The sequence below is a fragment of the Elgaria multicarinata genome, chromosome 2 (assembly GCF_023053635.1).
Source record: "Elgaria multicarinata webbii isolate HBS135686 ecotype San Diego chromosome 2, rElgMul1.1.pri, whole genome shotgun sequence".
NCBI classification, from domain to species: Eukaryota; Metazoa; Chordata; class Lepidosauria; order Squamata; family Anguidae; genus Elgaria; species Elgaria multicarinata.
Window position 1 is genome coordinate 40301646 of NC_086172.1, and position 22150 is coordinate 40323795.

The following is a 22150-nucleotide window of genomic DNA, read 5'->3' on the forward strand; positions in this document are numbered from 1 at the left end:
TGCGTTCGATCCGATACCCCCAACCCCACATATTCATATGAAGCAAGTTCTCTACTAATGCGTCCACTACACTTAATTCTGCGGGGGATCAATATCTAATATGATACCGAATAAATAAAAGGCAGTAAGAGAGGGCCGGAGGAGTGGTTATTAAGCAGCCGGAGTTCTCACAGCGCATATCAATGCACCTGTCATGGTGGTGTGTAGCAAAATTTATGACTGCTGGCGCTCGGGCAGTAAACGCTTGAGTAAGGAATGGCGTGGAGGGGGGAGGAAAGGGAAGGGAAGAAGAAGGGGGAAGGAAGGAAGGAAGGAAAGCCCTGGCCTGGGCACAGCTAAGTGTAAAACAAGGCTGCGTAGGAGGGAGACCGGCGAAAGAATGCCCCAGTCCGCAGGAACACGTCCCCTTCTCCGCAGCCTGCAAGGGGGCATCTGTATATAAAGGGCTGCGCCGCCCTGCCTCGAGCATTTGCTTCCAAAGCCGGGCTGAGATTCGCCCCCTGGAAGCACCCCGAGCCCGGCAGAAGACAGGCTTTCCACCAACCGGGTCTTTGCTGGAATACAGGCTGCAGCCGCCAGGAAGGAGCCGCAGGAAGGAGCGATTCTTTCTGGGGAGAAACGGGTGATGGATGTAAATGAACCCTAACTGCCATATTCTATCACCGCTGTACTGTATCAATCGCCAATCGCTGCTACGTTGGCAGGAGTATTGTGTGTATTCGGCGTTATGAGCTTGTAGGGACGCCCCCCCCCCTCTTTTTGTCTCTCGCTCAACGAACTCGCGCTTTACAAAGCAGTTACGCTCTTAGTAAATTTACTCCAAAGAGCTCTTCATTATGCGCTTTTGAGTCCAGTGGGTTTCGGAAGTGGCGGGGATTTAAGTTCCTCCTCCATTCTCCCCAGTGGAATCTATGGGGCTTGAAAGTGCTTAACAAGTGAGGGTGGGGGTCGTGGCTATATCATTCCCTCAGCTTGATGTGATATAATTCCATGGTCACTGAGAGAATATTAGTATCTATATTTTGTTGGATAAATCGGGATCATTGTGGAATGGCTTCATTAAAGGTTTTGTTTTTGTTTTTTGTTTGCTATCATGCCTCCCCCTTTAATAATGATCTACTGAAGTGGCCTGATAGGATATCAATTCTGCTTAGACAAAAATAACCTTCATGGTAATAACCTTTTATCTATGTACTCTCAAGTATTTGTTTAAGGCCACTGAATATTAACATACATTTTTTTGAAAATCGATTGTCAGTTACATTATATCATGTGTATTAAGCTCCTAAGGGAATCAGCTGCCATGATATTCCCCCCTCCTCCATGTAAAATACATTATCTGTTGGTAAACTCCACGTGGAAAAAGAGAGGGAAGGAATGTAAGCAAAACATTTTTAGCAAAAGGAAAAGCGGGGGGAGGGGAACTCACCACAATTACGTTTTTTCTTGAATTTTATCTGTAATACTTTTGGTAGGATCTTCAGATTCCTTTGAATAAAACGATGAGTTGTACCTGGAACAAAGGGGGAAACTCAGTGGAAGTATTATTTCCCCCCGCAAGTTTCAACCACGGGCTTAATAAATAATGTATATATTAAGCATGGCTATTCCCCCCCTTTACATCCACTACACAATGGGATTTACTCCTAGGTAGGCGTGTATGGGACTTCAGCCTTATTTGTCTATAAAGTATAAGAGTTTGTTTCTTTCTTTACCGCAAATAAGTCACTTGATTTTCATGAAATATTAGGGCGACTAGATAGTTTTTGGACATTTGCAGTAGACACGAATCCACAGAGTTGGATCCATGCACTCACACCCCTCCCCCTCCTAATATATAACCACTTAGGGAAACAAGGAATCATTGTAAAAGCCCCACACCTGGATCAAAATTATGCTTTTAAAAACCTGACACACACAGCACAGGCTGGCATCACATTTCGAAGAAGGATGTTTGCTGCCGGTGCGTTTCTGGTCTATATTTTTGCGTGGGGTGGGGGGCGGAGAGTGGAAGGGGAATACAAAAACTGTAGTGGTGGTGAGCAGTCACTTTTTGCCCCCACAAAAAAAAGGGGGGTTGATTGTAGCGCGTGATAGTCACACAAGCATCTGGCCTATTCAGACAAGCAGCTTTAGACTCCAGGCGCATAGTTTGAGTCAGGAGAATGGAAAGGTGAACAGGGGGACCCCCGCGCCGTACCCCGAGGCTTATGCATTATGTATAGCTGTGGTTAGCCCTGGCGATGTCACACACCGAGAAAAGTCGGGCAAATCACACACCCTTGCCGGATCTTGGCAGTCCCTGTTCGGATTTCACTTCAGGGGTACTCGAGGCAGACAGACCTCTTACATTTTTATTTAAGGCAACATATCATAATTTACTCAGCCTCCCCGAAAATCGCCCCCCTCTCTTTATTTGGGGAGGCCGTCACCGTTTCACACCGGAATTTGCCAACTCAGAACTTTTAGGGCATTAACAGAACTGGTGCTGATGGGGAGGGGGGGGGGGAAACGGGGAAGAGATCTCCCCACCATGAAGCCTGGGTCATTATAAAGAGAATATCTAACAAGCATAAGCCTTTGAAATGACCTTTGGCTCGCACAGCTATAACTCACCACTTAATGAACAACCCACGGAAGCCCCTCCAAGAGCTGGCAGCGAAACGAGCTCCCAACTTTCTTCTGTTACATCCCTATCCAAAGCCCAGCTGGGATGCAGCCCTTTTCCGAGCCACCTTTAATTTATGCCGGCAGCAGCGTGGAGTTTGGGGAAAGCGGAGCAGGCTGGTCACACACGATGCTCTAACCAGGCCCTCCAAGGCCTGTCCCACCAAACCTTTCGTATAATAGGTTCACGTGGGCCTAAGTCAACTTTAAGGGGTTTTATTTTAATTTTTTTCTGCCCATTAAAAAACAAAACGCCGGAGATCCTTAGAAATAAGCCCTGTGTACAGTGCAAGAAGTTGGGAGGGGAGGGGAGGGGAGGGGGGGAAAGACGACTGGGAGCATCCTAGAAGCGCTTGAACAGAGTGATCATTATTCGCAAAAGCCAGTCATTGTTCCCCCGCTGTTGATTAACGTGGTAAGTTTTCATTTTGTGTCTAATTAATTATCGACTTCTGAATTCCTTCTGCAGCAGCAAGACGACAAGGCAGGGGAAAGGCTGATGAGAAACATTTAAAACAAGACGAGCCACCAACCCCCAGCCCCTAAAATAGAACGACAATCGGACGAGTCGGGGTATTTCCAAGCCGCTTTGGGCTACGATCCGCATTTGGATGCGGAAGTCACCGGCGTGGCCGGGCTGCTGCGGGATCTCGCGTTCCAGCGCGCATCCTGATCCGGAGCCGCTTGTTGAAAGGCTGCGCTTCCGAGAGGTTGGTCGGGGATTGACTGAGACCCGAGGGCCAAGCTTGGAGGACGTTTCAGGCCCGGGCCCCAAGACACAGAGAGATGATTGAAATTTTAGGTGAAGTCCTAACCAAGAGCGTTCCCTGTCGCGGAACGAAATGAAATGCCGCTTGCCGTAATTGGATGCAGCTGACTAACTTGTCAGGCCCGCAGCTCGGAGGCATGAGGGCTGAAGGAAAAGCGGGGGGTGGGGTGGGGGAGAGGGCGAGTTGGTGGCTTGCTGAGGCGCATCTTCCGATCGAGACCAGCGCAAGACATGGACCAAAGCGCAGGCTCCCTGCTTCCTTCCCAGTATTCGGCGAAAATAAGAGCGTTATCGTAAGAACAGGAGCGTCAGGCTAAATCAGGCTCAATCTCTCTCGTACAAGAGAGGTTGGGGTGGCGGATTGTCAGAATTAAGGATACTTGCATTTATTTATTACATAATAATAAATAAATAAATAAATAAATAAATAAATAAATAAAAGCCTGGATATAAATCCCCCTCCAATATCCCCCAGGATCATACATACGTTAGAGTCCCTGCAGAAACCTATCCAATACTTACCAGGGAATCGGCTCCATTGAACTTACTGGGACTTCACTCCACGACCACGCCAGTCCCCTAGTAGTGAGTTTAGTTGAAATCAATTCTGTTTACTTCCAAGTAAAACATCCTCCGGATTCAGTAACACCCCTGTGCTAGTCATTGTAGAAAATTCCGCTGAAAACATCTGTATTTACTCCCCAGGAAGTGTATTTAAAATCGGGGGGGGGGAGGCTTTTAACGCACCTTTCTTTAAATAGGTTTGGCTCAGATGCCTTTGAGATGCTTGATGCCAGCGAAAACATACTAAGATTATATTTAGCTACCCCACATTTTAAAGAACATGATCATTGGCCACAATCCGGCACAGAATTAGGCGCAGTTGTGCTGTAGTCCTAAGCACCCTTACTAGGGAGTAAGCCCCACTGAATTCAGTGGGACTTACTTGGAGTGAACATGCAAAAGATCAGGCTGCATGGCTCATGGAAATCAATGGGAGTAAATATGTCTTAACTCTGTTGGATTGTGGCTACTTCTTTATTTATGGAGAGGCTCCAACCCACGCAGATACATAGACCCTAGCACATTTGCTTTGTTTTTTTAATAGATCCATGCAAATCCATTGGAACTATGACAAGTCAGTGTGTTTTGTCAGCATTTTTTATTTGTTGACGGCGATGGTGGTGATGGTGGGAAGTAATTCAGAGAAGAAGGCAGATTCAAAGCAAAACAAACGGCAAAAGAAAAGATAAAGGGATAAGCCTACTGTTTCCAGAAAGAGTTCCCCAGAAACAATAGTCAGTGACACCATTTCCACTGGGTGTGTTTTAAATATGACTGCATAGATATATAGTAAACTGAATTGCACTCAGCCTACCTGTCCAAGCCAAAGGAAGCAGAGTATTAACATACAAAGGAGTTTGGCCATAGAATTCAGTGGCCATAGAATGCAATGCATTGTACCCAAAGAGCTTCACTTAAACACAAAGGTGTGCTTCTTTTCTCTCTCTTTGCAATTGTGTATTTCATTCATTCATAATGCCAAATTCCTTCCCCCCTTTCCTTCCCCTGATCACCCCAATACGGATTTCTTGGGGAGGAGGGTTACAATTTGGGAAAGCCCTGAGTTTCCAGCAGCAGCAGCAACATCAACTTACTACTTCAGGCAGTCTCCAAAGATTCATGACTATACCCACATACCCGTGTTAAACAGGCTCTATTTCATTTTCCATTATAGTCTACGGTGGGGTGGGATGAGGAGGGGGGGACCCTGGTATTCACAATTCCCCATCTTGGTTAAAGCTCATGCATTTGCTTACCTGGATCCCTGCTTATCCTAAAAGTGTCCTCCTCGGTCATAAACTGTGCGTTTGCAGGTTTGGGATTATATCCGTCCTCCTTTGTTCTGCAGACAATACACTCCTAACCCTGATCTTGCGGGTTTGTCCAGGCATTTCCATAGACCAGTATTCCCGATAGAATTAAAAAAAAAAAAGCCAAGAGTCGAGCTCCAATAAAAGAGGGCGAATGGATTCTGAGTTTGTTTGGAATAATAATAATAATAATAATAATAATAATAATAATAATAATAATAATAATAATCCCTTCACGATCAACTTCACAGAATAAAAGAGCCAAATTTGCCAACTTATTGTTTTGCTTTGGAGTGACCAGGCTATCTACCCATATATATATATATATATATATATATATATATATATATATATATATATCATAGGAATAGAGGAAGCCTTCTGTCATAAGAAATACAGGCGCTGCCTTAAAATACAAGCATATTGGTTCACGTGATCCTGAGAGAGGAGATGGTTTTGATTAAGTCTGGAACTTTCACTGGGGTTACTCTGAAAATCCTCCCCCGGTATCCTGGGTCGGTCTAGCTGTCTGTGGAGTTGGGATGGACTGACCGGGGGTGGGGGCAAAAGGTACCCACAAACCTTCCTATGGAGAGATGCCTTTAAAAGAGCACTGTAACAACCTAGTCCATTAAAAGTGCCCCTTCATAGTCCAGTGCCAAGGGGACAGCGCAACAGCCAGGTTCCAGAGATCTTTCCATATCCGCACAAGTCCAGTTGGCAAGCTCACCTTAGCAAAAGATTTCAAAGTGCAGGTGCTAGCTGTGGCGGTGGCCCACGAAGTCCTTGCACCTCGCCAAAAATTCAACCACCACGGTAAATTTGGCTCAAGAATCTCTCAATAATAATAATAATAATAATAATAATAATAATAATAATAATAATAATAATAATCATCATCTGTGCGTAGAACAAATAGGGCGGTGTGATGGGGTGGAGTGGTGGGGGGAAGAGTTGTGTTAACGGCAGGGGAGGGGCTTCTCCCCCATTGCTCCTGAAAATTATTACTTTAAAGCCTCACGATGAAAGATGGAAGAAATGTGGATTGCGCTGTAGTTTATGAAGTCTTGCTCGTGAACAATCGATTTCTGTACAATCCATTGACAACATGGGATGGCTCCAGGTCTGCCTGAGCCTTGCAGCATGGAATAATCCGTGTGTGTGTGTGTGTGTGTGTATGTGTGTTGGGGGTGTGGGGACGAATTATGTAAAGTTGGCTTTGGTCAGCACAGGAGATAAAAGACCAACCGTGTTAACACTTCTGCATCTAACCCGGTGCTACTTTCTTTCTTTCTTTCTTTCTTTCTGCCCCCTTTCTATCGCAACGCCCCCTTGTAGGACTCTGTATACAAACCATCTTCAGATACAACAACCGCACGAATTGTTCACACAAATAATATCCCGAGCAAGTCAGATTCGGCACAGCCTGACTATTGCAACTTTTCGTTTGGTCTGATGTCTCTAAAGTAACTTAGTGCTGTAAAAGCGCCCAGCCTAATCTAGAATCTCCTAAGATTTCATTACCATCCAAAGCATGGAGATCTGACAGTAATGTATTGCCTTACAATACTCACCATAAGTGTGTGGTTGCATTTATCTAAATTACTCTGCTTTCTCCTGACTTTGCAAAGCGGTCATTAAAGCACGGGGATTGGGGCGGGGTGTGTGTTGGGGGTGGGTGGGTAGGGAGGAAGATTGGAGTCCGATTATCGAAGTTCAGGGGACAACTCCGATTCGGGGCATCTGTAGCGAGGGCACGATCCAGCCAAGATTAAGCTCTTCTTTAGACTGACCCTATGCATACTTACAGGAGAGTAAGCCCTTTTGCATGTGACGCTTACTCCCAAGTTCAATCCTATACATGTTTACTCAGAAGTAAACCCTACTGTGTTCAATGGAGCTTACTTCTCGGTAAGTGTTTGTAGGGTTGCAACCTACATGGGCTTAGGAGGACCCAACTGTGAGGAATATTCTGCTCCTTGTTGTCTTTTTCCCGTTTGCAATACCCTGTCAGTCAAACCTTTCGCCGTGGGGAAGGGAAGAAGAACGATTCTGTATAAAATGTAACACTGGGGCTGGGGGCGGGGGGGGGGGGACAGCGGAAGAGACAACCTCGTCTTTTCCTCGTTCCTTCGACCAGACCCTGAAAAGCATACAGCCACCAATCAAGGAAAGATCAAGGGCCAAGAGAAAGAAGAAGACGGGGCACCCCCTCCTCAGACCCACGACTTGTCAAGGCCTCTTGGGTGGGTGGTAGAAGAAAAAGGAAATCGCGCGCTTCCAGGAGGGCCACCTATAAACTGTGTGTTTAAAACAAACAAACAAGCAAGCAAGTAACCAAACAGCCCACATTAAGGCTGGGAAACGCTGCGAGCCAAGTGTGAAGGTAGGCGAGAGCGTGGGGGTCTGCAGTTTGGCCGAGATGCGTCTTGGGGAAAGGATCTAAGGCTTTTTCAGTCTAAACATATGTTCATAGAGCAATAAAATGGAAAGATTTACAGTCCTTGCAGGCCCTCCTTGCCTCGCTTTCTCCCTCTCCACACCCCACCCCTCCATCTCTCTCTCTCTCTCTCTCTCTCTCTCTCTCTCTTTCTCTTTCTCTTTCTCTTTCTCTCTCTCTCCCTCACACACACCACCGGGGAGCCTCACACCCTTCCAGGAATTACTTACGATGATTTATAACAACAAACCCCGCAATTGTCAAACTGATAAAATATTCGGGGCGATATACAGGAATCAGCGTTATCATTAAAGGGCCTTTTGCATTTAGGTTCGGAGTCTCTCTCTCTCTCTCTCTCTCTCTCTCTCTCTCTCTCTCTCTCTCTCTCTCTCTCTCTCTCTCTCTCTCTCTCTCTCTCTCTCTCTCTCTCTCCTTCGTATAGTTTTGGGTTCTTTTGGGGGAGCGAGGATAAACCGAGAGAAACTGTGCATCTATGTCTACGGATCGTGAGAGAGCCACTCCGTTTTCTAGCCACTTTCCCAAACCATAAGCATTTGCCATTTTTGAATCATTGAACCGATGTGTTATTTTTTGACTGTATAATTCATAACGCAGGAAACTCTGTCTATGTCCTGACATGCTGCGGAAGTAATAAAAACAACAATCTGATTAAAAAATAAATAAATCTCCAAGTGAGGCTTTTAAAAGGCTACACCGCTTCCAAAAACAAAACACGAATGTCCAAAGAACCAGAGACCTACAAGGAAAGCTCAATAGGTTTGCCACACACACACACACACACACACACACACACACACACACACACACACACACAGATGAGTGTGTGCCTATGTATTTGTGTATATCTATAGCCATTCACACACATACACTCACGAACCCACAAATGTATAGACAACACACATGCGTTGCGGTTCCAAATTCCCCTTTCCTTAAGCCAGCTTCAAAGAAAGGAGGGCTGTTTACATCTTATACAAAACCAACTGAATGCCGACTCCAGTGGGACGTCCCTCTCACAGGTATTCCCTCCGTCTCTCGCTCCAGACCTCAGTCTCTCATCCCACAAATATATTCTAAAACGGAATATCCAAAACCACCAGGTCTTTGTGTAGTGGATAATATGCCACACTATAGTCTTGCAGGGTCTGGAACGCGCGCAGGGCGGGGGTGTTGTTGTTGTTGCTGCTGCTGCTGCTGCTGCTGAAGTACCCGTAGAATTCATTATCTATTGGTTAAAGTCTGCCTTGGGTAAAATTTCAACTCCGTTTTATAGCCTTCCATTATGACGCAAAGAAAAATTTACGACCCTCGCTTGAAAAGAAGTTCAGGGCCCTTTTCTCACCAGTTAAGAATGGGCAGCAGATGCCCTGACAGCTAGCATTGTTCCCAGTAAGATATAAACAACCAGTAAATCTTCACCCATTTCCCCACACAGGCTTTTGGCCAAACCGTCCCCTTTCTCTCTCTTCCACCACCGTTGGAACACAGAAGGATCCGTACTTCACACAGTACCACTATATCACATAATAAAGAGTAAACATTGGGGTGTCTCTCTCTCTCCCCCCCCCCCCATGCCTAGAACAGCTTCTGACTAGGGCAGGGTTACAAATCAGGAAGGGAAGGGGCCCTATTTGTCAAACATTTGACAGCTAAGTTCATTAAGGATTTCGAAATATAAAAGAAAAGAAAGAAAATGTGTACATACCAAGGTCCGCTTTCTTTCTTTCTTTTATTATTGGTATTTTTCCCCCCTTCGGCTGTAGCCAAATTGCTAGGTGTGCATAGAAAGAGCCTGGCGCCCCTTTGTATATTATATTCTTGGGATCTCTTCAGTTTTCAAGTCTGATAGAGTCCTTTGCTTGGCAGATTAATGACGACTCCGTGTTTCTTAAGGGACGCGCTGAATTAATTATTTCGCCCATCACGTGGTCAGGACTTGGAGAAAAATCTATTCTTATCATCTTCCTTGCACTTTGAGAGGCTGTCTGCTGTCTGCTGTGACTCTTCCCTAGCAAGAAGATTTGGGTCTACATGGTTATATTTAACCCTCTCCTCCTCTACCACCATCTCCTCCTCCTCCACCACCACCACCACCATCGCGCGCACACACACGCACACACACACACACACACACACACAAAACGCGCACACACACTCCAAAAAGAAAGAAAATAAAAGGAAATCAGGGAGACGGTGTGGCAAACATGGCCGTTGAAAGCAATTCGAAGCGCTCCATTCAAAAGTCCCTCTTTACTGTACTGTACAAGTGGATGGAGAAATTTGTTCTTTCGCCTCCTGGTCCTCAAAATAACGAGTAGCAGAGATGCGTTATATTAAACGGGATTGCTGGGAACGGGAGGAGCTGTTCAGAAGAGGAGCCAGTGGGCAGCCCTCGTCATAAAATGTGTCCCGCATCTTTATCAGTCCTGGCTGTGTTGTTGTTGTTGTTGTTTTTGATGATGGTGGTGGTGGTGATGCACTGACACACAGACACACACACATACACACTTTCTCAGCCTTTCTTGTATAAAAGCGAGGTCACGCCTGCCTTCCATACATTGATGGGGGTCCTTTCTCAGACAGGATCCTTTTGGTTTTGACTCCAGCTTTGGCTGCTCTTCAAGAAAAGACAAGCTACCATGTGCAAAGCGGTGTGTGTGTGTGTGTGTGTGTGTGTGTGTGTGTATCAAAATATCTCCGATAAAAATAGCACCATCGACCTCGTGGAAAGAGAAATGTTTTATTGCTGCCATGGATGTTTATGTCCGATGGAAGGAGGAGTCATTCTTGGTAAAAGTCTACAGAAACTCTCGCTGTCCTCCTCGCTGGGTCTTGATTCTTACGAAGATCATGATTGGCAACAGAAGATCTTGCCTCGCCTTCCCTTACAGTCTGGAGCAGGGGTAGGCAGAAGGTGAATCCGGATCTACTGGGTAGATCTCTGGGTGGGTTTCAGTAGATCATCAAGGATTTCTGACTCCCACATGATTTACACCAGCAGCAACAAAATGTGCCCCCCACCCCCACCCCCACCCCACCCCACATTATTGTTACTGCTGAGATGAAGAAAGTTTGGGGTAATTGGAATGGATTTTTGTGTGGAAGGACCGTGAGCTCCATTCAGTTCTGGTACTCTAAACAAATTTCTGGACTCAGAATTCCTTTATTCTAAGTGTGATGTCCTCTGCACCAGGTTCCAGTTGGTAGATCTTGGTGTTCTAGGGAAAAAACAAAGTCTACCCACCTCTGATCTGGAGGACCAAATCTGGAATGTGATCCTTCCACATATTGATGATGATGTATCTAGTTAACACCCCCATCCCAAAGACGTTCGCCTGGAAACAAGTCTCGATGACCTTATTTTCATCCTCCTCCTCCTTATCATTGTGGTATGTTGGAACCAGACTTACTTATACTTAGATATACTCATCATCATTATAATGGTGGTGGTAGTGGAGGAGGACCTAATATAAGGCCATCCATGACTGTGTATTTAAGTTCTCCAGGTGGAATTGTGGCCCCTGTGCTTCCAGTACAATCTTAGGCCATAGTTCAGTGCACTTTCATGCTGGAGTTATTTCACTAATCACCTGAGTGGGACTACTCCAGACAAAGGATGCAACCCAGCTACATTAAAGCTAATGGGAATTCTGCAGGAGATTTCTGTCGGATGTGGATTACATTTCAAGGGTTTGTGGATTTTTACCTAAAACAGCAATTCTAAGAAACCTGGAAGTAAATCCCATCATAGTCAGTGGGTAATGCATAAAAATTCAGAGCAATTACATAAAAAGTGGAGGTCTGGATGCATCCCTGATATGCATGTTTATTCTCAAGCAAGTGAGTTGAGAACACTGAGTTTAGACATGCTCCTAAGATTTTGGCCTTAACCTACTTTCCAGGTGGAGGTAGGAAGTCCTATTGAACTCTGTTACAAGAGTAAACATGCATATGGCAGTGTAATGATAGAGACTCTCTGCAGGATAAGCAGTGAGGGAAAACTTTATGGGGTGGGGATTCTTTCCTGCAGATGGGTTGGTGGTGGTCTAGTGTGTGTTTGTGCATGCTTCTGTGTATCAGTGCAGCAATTAACATCAAATATGAGAAGTGTTGTGCGGGGTAGACTAGTCAGCAAGGTTAGTGGCTCCAATTTTGGTGGGGTTGAGAATCCATTCTGGGTTTTAGTCAGAACCAGCCAAAACTCTAAAGGAGCTATCCAACATACTGAACCCTATCCCAAAATGGATTCAACACCTTGGATGGCTTCTTTAGAGTTCTGGCCAGTTCTGACTAAATCCCAGAATGGATTCACAGACTCACTGAGTGTAGTGTCGCTAGAGTGGTGTAAGAATCAAATCTCGTCTCAGCCATGAACTCACCAGGAGGCCTAGGCATGACATCAACATTTAGTCTCCCATCTGTAATATGACAATAAAACTATTGGCCTACTTTACAGGCTTGTTGTAAGAACTTCTGGTGTGATGTATTTGAACTCTCTACAATGCTATATATAATAGACTGCTCAATATTGTTCTGTAAAAATTGACTAAAGGGGTTTGGTTAATAATTATTTGGCACTGTGACCTTCAACCTGTTGGCCCAGATCCAAAGAACTATTTTAATCGCACCCAAGTGTGATTGTTGTTTTAATTTGGGGGGGGGGATGGATGGACAGACTGACGGACACACACACACACACACACACACACACACACACACTAACACAAACTGCCTTCGAAACTCCCCTTGGTTTCTAGCCCAGTTTGTCATATGAGGGGATCCGCTGTTCAAGAAATGCCTTGGACTGATGGAATAAGCGACAAAAGTCATTGGTTCCTGGCCAAAACTGGGGGCGTAAGTCCCATGGAAATGAGTGGGACCCTGCCAAATCATGCCTTCAGGGCCAGGAATTAAGGCATGTATGAAATACTTAAGTTAGTATTAAAGGTTCACCGAAAGCGAGTGCAAGTAAGTGATATAAGGCAAAGCATGTGAGTAATATCACAGCATATTGTAACACGTTCTGTAACCAGTTGCATTTCATTTTGATTTGTATCCTGTTTGTTAACTGTTTGTTGTTTTGTAACCTGCCCTGGAAGCTTCGCTGAAGGTCATGCGAAAGGTTTTTAAAATAAATGAAGACATGCACATCAGAGGACATGCCTTGCCTGTTTTGCCTTTTCAAGCACATGCCCCTTGATCCTGGCCACATTTACTCAGGAGTAAACTCCATTGAAGTCAGTGGGATTTACAGCACAGTCCTATTTATGTTGACTCTGAAGGAAGTCCCACTGTGTTCATTGGCTCTTCCTCATAGGTAAATGTAGAGATGACTGAAGCCTCAATTCCAGCTGTTTTACTAATCTACTTGGAAGTAACGGGAACTAGTATTATTAGAATGTACTTCTGAGTAAGATATATGTTGAGGCCTGAAATATAAAGCTACAAACCTATGCAAGCTCACTTGGAAGTAAACCTATGAAACTCAATGGGTTCCAAGTCAACATCCGTAGAAGCAGAGTATAAAGCTGCAATCCTTTGCACACTTACTTGAAATCAGTGGGACGTTCATCTCATTAAGCATGCCTAGAGTCTGTCTGCACACTGAATTGGGAATGGAATACAGAGAGGAACAGAGAATAATAATCTGTTCTTTTGTTTGCTTTTCACAATTGGACATGTGGTCTTACACTCTGAGATGGCATGCACATGCACACACACACGTGCACACACACAAACACACACATACACATACACACACATATAGGGATACTCTATATACTATGCATGCTCTTTGGTAGGTATGCATTCTACCTTGTTCCACTCAAGAAATAGAATATCAATCTTTATGCCTTTTATTGTGTCAAAAACATGGAGGACTTTGACCAAACTAATTTGTATAAATAGTTCTTTAATCAGAGGCAGCAAAAACATTGGCAAAGTTTATAAAATGTCTCAGGGCAACAACAGAGAACTGCCGTTGGACAATGCGGCTTCCTCACAAAGGTCATAGCAATATACAACTTTGTATCTGTAAGGGCAGGAAGAAAGATAATCCCCCACTTTCAGCATAGTTCAAAACAAGTATAATTAGAATTATCATTACCATCATCTTGGTCATTTTCCTCCCCCCTTCACGTGAGAAAAGATGATAGGAAGTGGAGGGGGTGTTGTGGTGTGCGGTGTGGTGTATGGGGGTGTTCTAATTCATTTTTGGCCAAATGTTTTCATCTCAGACCCATCAAGTAGAAACCCTTTGATACCCTGCCACTTCCATCATCCCCCTTCAACATAAATGCAATGAAGATTTAAGACTTCCAAAAAACAAAACAAGCCCCTACCCCAGCTCAAAGGGAATTCTCCTCCACCCACCCCACACGACTTGAAGGGTTTGAACCAAACATTTGTCCAGAGGAGATTAACATTACAAAAGGACTTTGGGCCAGTTCTGTTTTCTTCACACGTTCTGAGCTCATTCCATTTAGGTTGGGGGTGGACGAGTTACGTGGAGGAAGTCCAATTTGTCCCATGGGCAACCCCATTCGAAACATGTTTACTCGGAAGTAAGTGCCTCTGGGGGTCAATGGGGGAATATTTCCTTGTAAGTACACGTAGCATTACAGCCTGTTTCTTACACAAAAACGCTCTTGGGCCCCCACCTTTCCTATGGCCTAAATCCCAGTGAAATCAGTTGGGCTTCTTTGAGTCTTCAATCCCAATCCCAAATCGCTGGACTATAACTACCTAATGAATGTGCTTCAGATGGAGAGAAGGCCGGACTCACAAAGGGAAATGCTCCCTTCTCAGGACGGGTGCCAGACTATTTTGCGACCTAGGCAAGGTGAGCTACTTGCACCCCTCCCCCAAACTGCCAACTTCGATTCAGCTGTTCAAGAAGAGTTTCTGAACTATTCTATTTTCCTTTTATGATGGTTTTTTCCCCTTAAAACAGCTAATTTGTATAAAACTGTGACCCTTAAAGGGCAGTACTGCGTCCCCTCTGAGGTCTGCGCCCTAGGCGGCTGCCTAGTTAGCCTAATGGTAGCGCCGGCCCTTCTGATCCTTCCCAGGGTATTAGTCTGGCATCCTATGCACACTTACGAGGGAGCGCCCACTGAACTCAGGGCTGACTTCCGAATAAACACGCATAAGATCAGGCACTTAACTAAACGCCAACCCACTTAGTAGGGCCGGCACCCTAGTAAGGCTGCTGTAAGAGGAGATTAAATGGCTGTAAGGGAGCCAGGACTGCTGGCTTCGCTTCCAAACCGACCTGCTGCCACGGGACACAACGGACTCAACACAGGCCTTAAATAAACACGGGCTGCCTTCGCTTTTCTTAACTCAAGCTGATCCAGAGCCTCTGTTGCGACAAGGCTCTGGCCGGGGACTAGAAGGGATCTGAGCATAGTGACCAACCATCCATCCAGGGCTAGGCTGGTGCTTTCCTTTATCTTTCTTTCTTTCTTTCTTTCTTTCTTTCTTTCTTTCTTTCTTTCTTTAAAAGGACTTCAGGGGTTTTAGATCTCAGCGTTTGAGGCCAGGGCTTCCCAAGGGCTGCCTCTCGCTGCTTTTCTGTGTTGCAGAAAAAAGCAAAGGGGACTCGTCCAGGTCCAAGAGGTTAAGGGTTTAGAGGTCATTCCTCCAGGCTGAAATACGGCTAATCGAATAGAAAATTTGTCCTCTGGATGAACCTGTTTCTACGATTTAGCCGAACTTCAGTTAAAAGAAGAAGAAATGGGGACGGACGGACACACACACACACACACACACACACCACCTTTTCAGCCTCTCAACGTGAAGGCGTCAGAAAAGAAGACTTCTTCACTATGTATGAACCCGGCGCTTTTTTCTTTCTTTTTTTTTGTCATAGAGACAATGACGCGGAGAATGCAGCAATATCCATCTTTAATATCACGACGGGCGGATATTCAAGGGATGCCCCGGAACGGGTGTGAGCCTGAGAAGGAGGCAGAGAACAAAGAAGGGGCTCCAAGACCTGGCACAAAAGGAGGCGTCTTCGGAGATCCCGATCCTGAGTCCCTTGGGACTGGCTTCCCAAGAAGCACCGCTACTTCAGGGAAAGCACAGCGGCCAAAGCGAGCTGCTGGACTGATAGAGGTCTATTACATGAAATCTGCATCTCCGGTAGTATTGTTTAGAAACATGGATCCTTCCTCACCAACGCCTCTGTCACCGCGGCCTCCCCTTTTCTCTTTTTAAATCAAGGAAAGCATTCGGAACTTGGTCTACTAAAAGACGAATCCAACGAAGCTGTTTCGCCCATCGAAAACCAACACAGGCGATGCCAGATGCCATCCCTAAGACCCAGAAATTTCGTTCTTAGAATTCAGAATGCTCTTGAAGGCTGCAAGCCTAGGCACAATCACTAGGGACGGAGTCCCATTGGAACGAGCTGATTTACTTCCAAGTAAACATGGGCTGTAGATGTAAGGAGAATGAGGGCTTCACAAACGGACCCATCTCCCCTTCCCCACTTTGCCAGCTGCTACAAGCTTTGCCTATGTGTTTGGGGGGCGGGTGTGTGTATGTGTGTGGGATCTTTGTTGGGCTCTAATCCGAAAATGTAATTGGAACAAACTACACGTTTAATCGGTTAAGATACCCCCAGCAAATCCTTCTTGGTGTTTAAAAGCGAACCATGAACACCGCATGGGCCCGAGAGGCATGGGGGTTTGTGCCAAACTATACCAGGACCTAGTCTTCCCGCACCAAGGATTTAGTTTCTCAGAAATTGTTTAAAGATATATTCGAGTTTCCACAGTAGGGCTTGAATCAAAAGAAATTCAGCCTTTAAAGCCAAAACATCCAGTCCATCTTTTTTTCTTTTTCTTTTTAAACTAACACAACAGTTGAATTCAAAACATGATAGTTAAAGGAAAACAACACATCATCTAGTCTGAATAGAAAATAAATTTCTTCGATGTCACAAATCACCTGGAATATTCACTACAATTTTTGTTTGTTTTGTTTCCTGTTTGTTTTGTTTGCAATTTGTTTGGGGCTCTCTCCCGCCCTACCTTGGCTCAAAGGACAATGCAGGAACAAAAGGAAAATTTTTTTATTCCATTCCATTTCAAAAGGGTCCTTGCTCCTGTTTCTCATCTCTAAAAGCTAGAAACATTTTCCTATATACAGAAGAATCTGAAAAAAGGGCAAGGCGAGGAGGGAGAGAGGAAGGAGAGAAAGTTCTCTGTTTTCACAAACAAAATCTCAGAAACATTTTTTTTGGGGGGGGGACTGGGTGTCACCCTCTTTTGCATTTTTTGGTTTGACTCTTCTCTAACCTTTCCCTTTACCTAAACAACGAATAAATAAATACACTAATACAATCAAAAAATAAAATAACCCGTTTCACTTCATATTTTCTTTTAAAATATTTCTGAAAAAAGTCAGAGGAATGGGTAAGCTTTTATTTTTACTTGAATGGTAATGCAGCAGTGGGGGAGAGTTTTTCAGCAGCAGACCCCAGTTTTGGACTTACCCAAACGCACAACCCCCGAATGGCACAGAATGGGGGGAAACAAGAAAAAACCACAACAGGAATCAAACACCCAGATCTTCTTCCCTTTGCAGATTCCAGGCACAACACCAAACGGTTTCGTTTGCAATGGTGTGTCGACAGAGGAGTTTTATTTTAAAAATATTATATTTATATAGATATAGATATAGATAGATAGATATCACTTTCTCACCACCTGGATGCAAAGTTTTGTTTGTTTTGTAGGGTTGTGCAGTTTTGCTTTATTCCTAAGTCCATAAGATCGTGTGTTTCTCTCCAGTATTTTAAAGCAAGAGCGAGACACTTTGGGAGTTGTGTAGCTGCTACATGCAGGTTTCTGCTTTAGCCAGCCTGTGTGTTTGTGGGGCTGTATCTCTGTGTGTGTGCACGTGTGCATGTGCGTGTGTGCGTGTGTCTGTGTCCTGGGCAGCTTAATTCCCACTCAGATCGCTGAAACGGACCATTTTCAAGTTTCCTACAAAGTTGTCAAGCCAGTCTGATGCTCCTTGGAAACCGTCTGTAAGTGTTGGCTGGAGGCAGTTGAAGTACTAGAGGATCGGCCCTTCGTGTTGGGCAGTTTGTGGTCTTTTTTCCACTTCATCCTCCTGTTCTGAAACCAGATCTTGATCTGGCGTTCAGAGAGACACAAAGTGTGGGCTATTTCAATCCGTCGGCGCCTAGTCAAGTACCGGTTAAAATGGAATTCCTTTTCCAGTTCAAGGACTTGCTGCCTCGTGTAGGCGGTTCTGGAGCGCTTAGGTTCTCCTCCGGTGTAATTAGGATTCACTGAGGGAGAGAAAAATAATAGGCAGGACTTAACAGCGACCCCCCAAAAAACCCCACAAGCTAATCTTGACTTTCTCACTAGACATTGCGAAAGCAAAATGAGAACCCACGAGCGACTATGAGGCCATTATATACACCATTACATTTGCTGCTAATAACAGATGGGCGCTCTCTCTCTCTCTCTCTCTCTCTCTCTCTCTCGCTCTCTCGCTCTCTCTCATTCATTCACTCACGTGGAGGACTTAAAAAATCCCCAGGATTTTTTTCTTTTTCTGAAATGGAATCTCCTTCTACTCCGGCCACATGGCCGAGAGGCCTATTTCCTAAGCCATAAAAATTTATGGCGAGTGTAATTGGCTACCTCGATTTCAACTCCATATCTCTCATCGTGGAGTCTGGAGAAATCTTGGGGGGGGGGAGGGTTTGCGGAGAGGCGAGTAGGAGGTGTGTGTCGTTGGGGGTGGGGTGCGGGTGGGAAAAGGAAGAGATGGGTAGAAGAAGCTGCCGCTTACCCGAGTTAACGTGGACTTTCTTCATCCAGGGATAAACCACCGCTGGAGGCTTAATTCCTGCCGTCGCTGCTCCTGCTGCTGCTGCTGCCGCCGCCGCCGCGGGTGACCCGTTGGGGCTTTTGAGGCTTGGCGGCTGGTTGCAGGTCCTCGTGGCCGGCATGGGAGGCGGCGGGCAGTGCTCAGCTTGCCCGGGAAAGTGGCTCGGCGGGCCGGATTGCTCCTGCCCGTGACCCCGCGGCTGCACTGCAGAGCCCTGGGCATTGCTACAGCTGTAGGGCTGCTCGCCGTAGCTGGACCGTGGATAGAGTCCCTGATGCTGGAAGTCAGCGCCTTGCGAAGAAGCCCCGTAATAGTCCGAGCCCTGCTCAGCGAGGTAGCTGTTCTGCAGATATTCCTCGCAAGGGGGAAATTTGGGGTCCACATACTTAGAGTTCACCATATACGAACTCATGGCCATTAATTTCGGAAGGTAGAAAATACTAATTTTTCTCGTGTTGTCTTTTTTTCTCCTTCCACAGAGCCCTCCTACTTGCTGTCAACTGAATAAAGTTAGGCACCCATGTGACTGGCTCAGCCAATAGGGAGGCAGGGAGGTTTATCACCGGATTTGTGTGTGCACCTCATAATTTCCACGAATTTCACTAAATAATATACGGGTAATCAAGTGGACCCACATGCTCTCCGATTCGTGTCCCCCCTCCCTTCCAAAGGAGATATGAATGCCATAAAACACGATTCATCAATTGATGGCCAGCTCAGTGACACCCCCCCACCCCACCCCATCTGCCCCTTCCCCCCCTCCCCCAGGTAAATCAAAGCCTTTTGTCTCCCCTGACTTTTCTAACCTTTGATGCCCTTTAGTTTAAATTTTTGGCGATCTATGAAAACGTTAGTGGGTTACATTTCAGCAAGAGAGAAGTGCCAAAGAGATAAAAGCAGCAAGGGTGAAGCAAGCATTAAACACCAGGGGGAAAGGATAGGAAACCAGAAGAAGACATCAAACAAGACGGCAATAGGGTGTACAATGGATCGGCCCTGCCATTGTTTGGTAGGGGTCAACCAAAAGTTACCAGAATCTAGTTGGGCAGCATAAAATTAGGCAATGAGTAACTAGCTTCGAATTTGCTGCGCAAGTGTCAAAACAAATGTCATTGTTGTTGTTGTTTTTAAAAACAAACAAACAGATAACAAGAAAGCTAGAGTTGTGAAGTTCAACTTTTCTTTTTTAAAAAGCATTTAGAAAAAAAAATCACGTTTAATCAGATCATTCCAATAGTCAATTGTTCGTAACAAGTAAAACAATATTACTGTTTCCAGGGACATCCAATGTTAGCCTTAAAATCTGGAGAACATTGGAGCATGGGAAATGGGGGTAAGGGAATCGCTAATATCAGAGTTATTCTGGCCATCCACTTTAATATTATTATTAATTCATTATTTTTATCATCACCATTATAATCTTTTCTTAAAAAAGCATATTCACTGGCCAGCTAGGATTTTCTTTCCAGACTGTTTGTATTAATTCTATTTATATGAGCAGGTTTGTGATGGGATGCACTATTAAACAACAAACAAGGAACTATGAAGAATGGTCTTAGTAAACCAGCGTGAGGCAATATGATCCAACATACATGTGTCTTTAGATATCTTCTACCTTTAAAACTTCTAACCATTTGCAGAAAGGTGAAGTTTTTGCATCGACCATATATTCCCCTAGAATCGAATCTGTGACTATGTAAATACCACACAAATTCGGTTCTACAGGGTATATATAGACAACGTAATAACATTCTGTTTTCATCTACAGAGGGTAGCAAAAGGCAGCGACATTGTAAAGCTGGGACTCTCTCCGAAGAAATGTCTACTATTCTGTTGGGGGAAAGGTCTGAAAATTATGGATCGGAAGACTGTAACCATTTCATAGGAAAGCAAACCAAATCATAATAATCATAATAATCATAATAAAAAGTGTTATTGTTGTGACATTGATCTCTATCACGGTGTCTCAAGATTTCTCACAACGGATGGCTGAGAGCCTGTGCGAGAAACGCTCTGGATGCTTCAGCATTTAAATAATGTGTACTGGTGGAAATGAAATTGCACTTAACATTTGAAATGATTGGGGTTTACTGACAAGAAAAGGAAGGGATTTCAACTAATTTTTGTAAAATCATCATCATCTTTCAATGCCAAAATAAAAGTCCTAGTGCTAAGTGACTGTCTCTTCCAGGAGAAAGAGAACTATTTGTTTTTAAAAATAAAACCTTTTTTTTTAACCTTCATGCCTCTAGTTTTAAGCCATATCTCCTAACAGCTGAGAGTATCTGAACCTTAAACACACACACAAACCTGTCCTCTTTTTCATGCAGTAGCGTTTATGGTGAAGGGCAGGGCTGGAGGTCATTCTAAATCATTGACAAACATCCCAGTGTTTCCTATTTACAACAACACAGTAGAATCCAAAAGTTCATGCTTAGTGGCCGATCCATTTTCTGTGTACTGTTTCGTGGTCAGCTCTGTTCTAACCAACAAACCATCAGAGAATATATATATATGAACGACATTAAGCATCTGTGAAAAAATGGCTTCTTAAACAGAGAGCTGCTCCTTTTCTTGGAATGGGAGGCTGTGGTGTTTGCATCTTATGGGGGAAATAGGAGAGGTTCTCTTAACGAATTTCTGAATCCATTCCATATCTATTTTCTGAGTCGGCTAAATAGGCGTTATAATTCCTCATGAGAAGGATTGGTGGGTTCTAGCCACCCTTGCTCTTTTTAATTAGTAAGTATTTAACCAAGAAATGCTGAATGTGCCCAAGCAGCCAAATCTATAAAAGCTACAGTTTTGGAAGGGGGGCAAAATATATTACTTTGGGGTGGGGGTGAACCATTGAACAGGAGTCATCCAATGGAGCAAAAAAAGAGAAAAAAAACACCCCCAATATTTTGTGCAATAGCACAGATTTTCATATTTGTGAGACGCTGTGACCTGCGTTTCACCTTATTGCGGGACTTGCTCAGACAGGTCAAAGCCAAAGGAGTTATTGATGAACAAAAGCGTTAAATATTCACCTCCTGCTCAACTGCCCATACAAATTCTTTTGATCCATCAGGCCTTTTTGTATTCTGGTTCATAATCAGTATGCTAAAGCTAAGTTTAAGGAAGATTCCCCCCTTTTTTTAAGAAGTAAAAAGAATAGAAAAGAACAGGGTGGGGTTTTTTGTTTTTGTTTTTTAAGGATTTTAAGGGTTGGCAAGAGAAAACTGAAGCAAGAGCCAAGAGCAGAGGGGTTTATCTAGGGGAAAAAAACACTTGAGAAATCCCTTCCCCTCCTTAGTGGTTTAAAGCCATCAAAAAACCATACACAAGCAATATTGCAATTTTACACAGAGAGATCAATAGATCAGCCTAGAATGTAAAGGTAGCAAGAGAAGTTTCTCAGCGAGTAAGAAAAAGGAGAGGGGGGGAGAGAAGCTTTGCTGAAAAGAATGGCATTTAGAGGGTTGAATGAACATAACAAGCCTGTGGTTTTCTTTTTCTAAATAGGGAAGCAATGCATTG

General features: G+C 44.5%; 2 protein-coding genes across 4 annotated transcripts in view; both read right to left on the reverse strand.

Moving 5' to 3' along the window:
- Positions 1-22150, reverse strand: part of HOXD3 (homeobox D3) — a 52761-nt gene that overhangs the window by 11517 nt on the left and 19094 nt on the right. For 2 of the 3 annotated variants that reach the window (XM_063116348.1, XM_063116349.1), the window contains exon 3: positions 1439-1513. The gene's annotated coding sequence lies outside the window, so the exon portion shown is untranslated. Of the gene's footprint in view, positions 1-1438; positions 1641-22150 lie in introns of those variants that run through there. The other variant, XM_063116350.1, reaches the window with a different exon arrangement.
- Positions 17358-19285, reverse strand: HOXD4 (homeobox D4). The gene is made up of 2 exons (XM_063116359.1): positions 18590-19285; positions 17358-18077 (listed from the first exon to the last, which is right to left on the reverse strand). The coding sequence occupies exons 1-2, from the start codon at positions 19044-19046 to the stop codon at positions 17767-17769; spliced, it is 768 nt and encodes a 255-aa protein (XP_062972429.1). The 5' UTR covers positions 19047-19285; the 3' UTR covers positions 17358-17766.

Coding starts and splice junctions, on each gene's coding strand:
- HOXD4 (XM_063116359.1), bottom strand. CDS start 19,046: ATGGCCATGAGTTCGTATATGGTGAACTCTAAGTATGTGGACCCCAAA. Junction 18,078..18,589: donor GAAAGTCCACGTTAACTCGG/GTAAGCGGCAGC, acceptor TCTCTCCCTCAG/TGAATCCTAATTACACCGGA.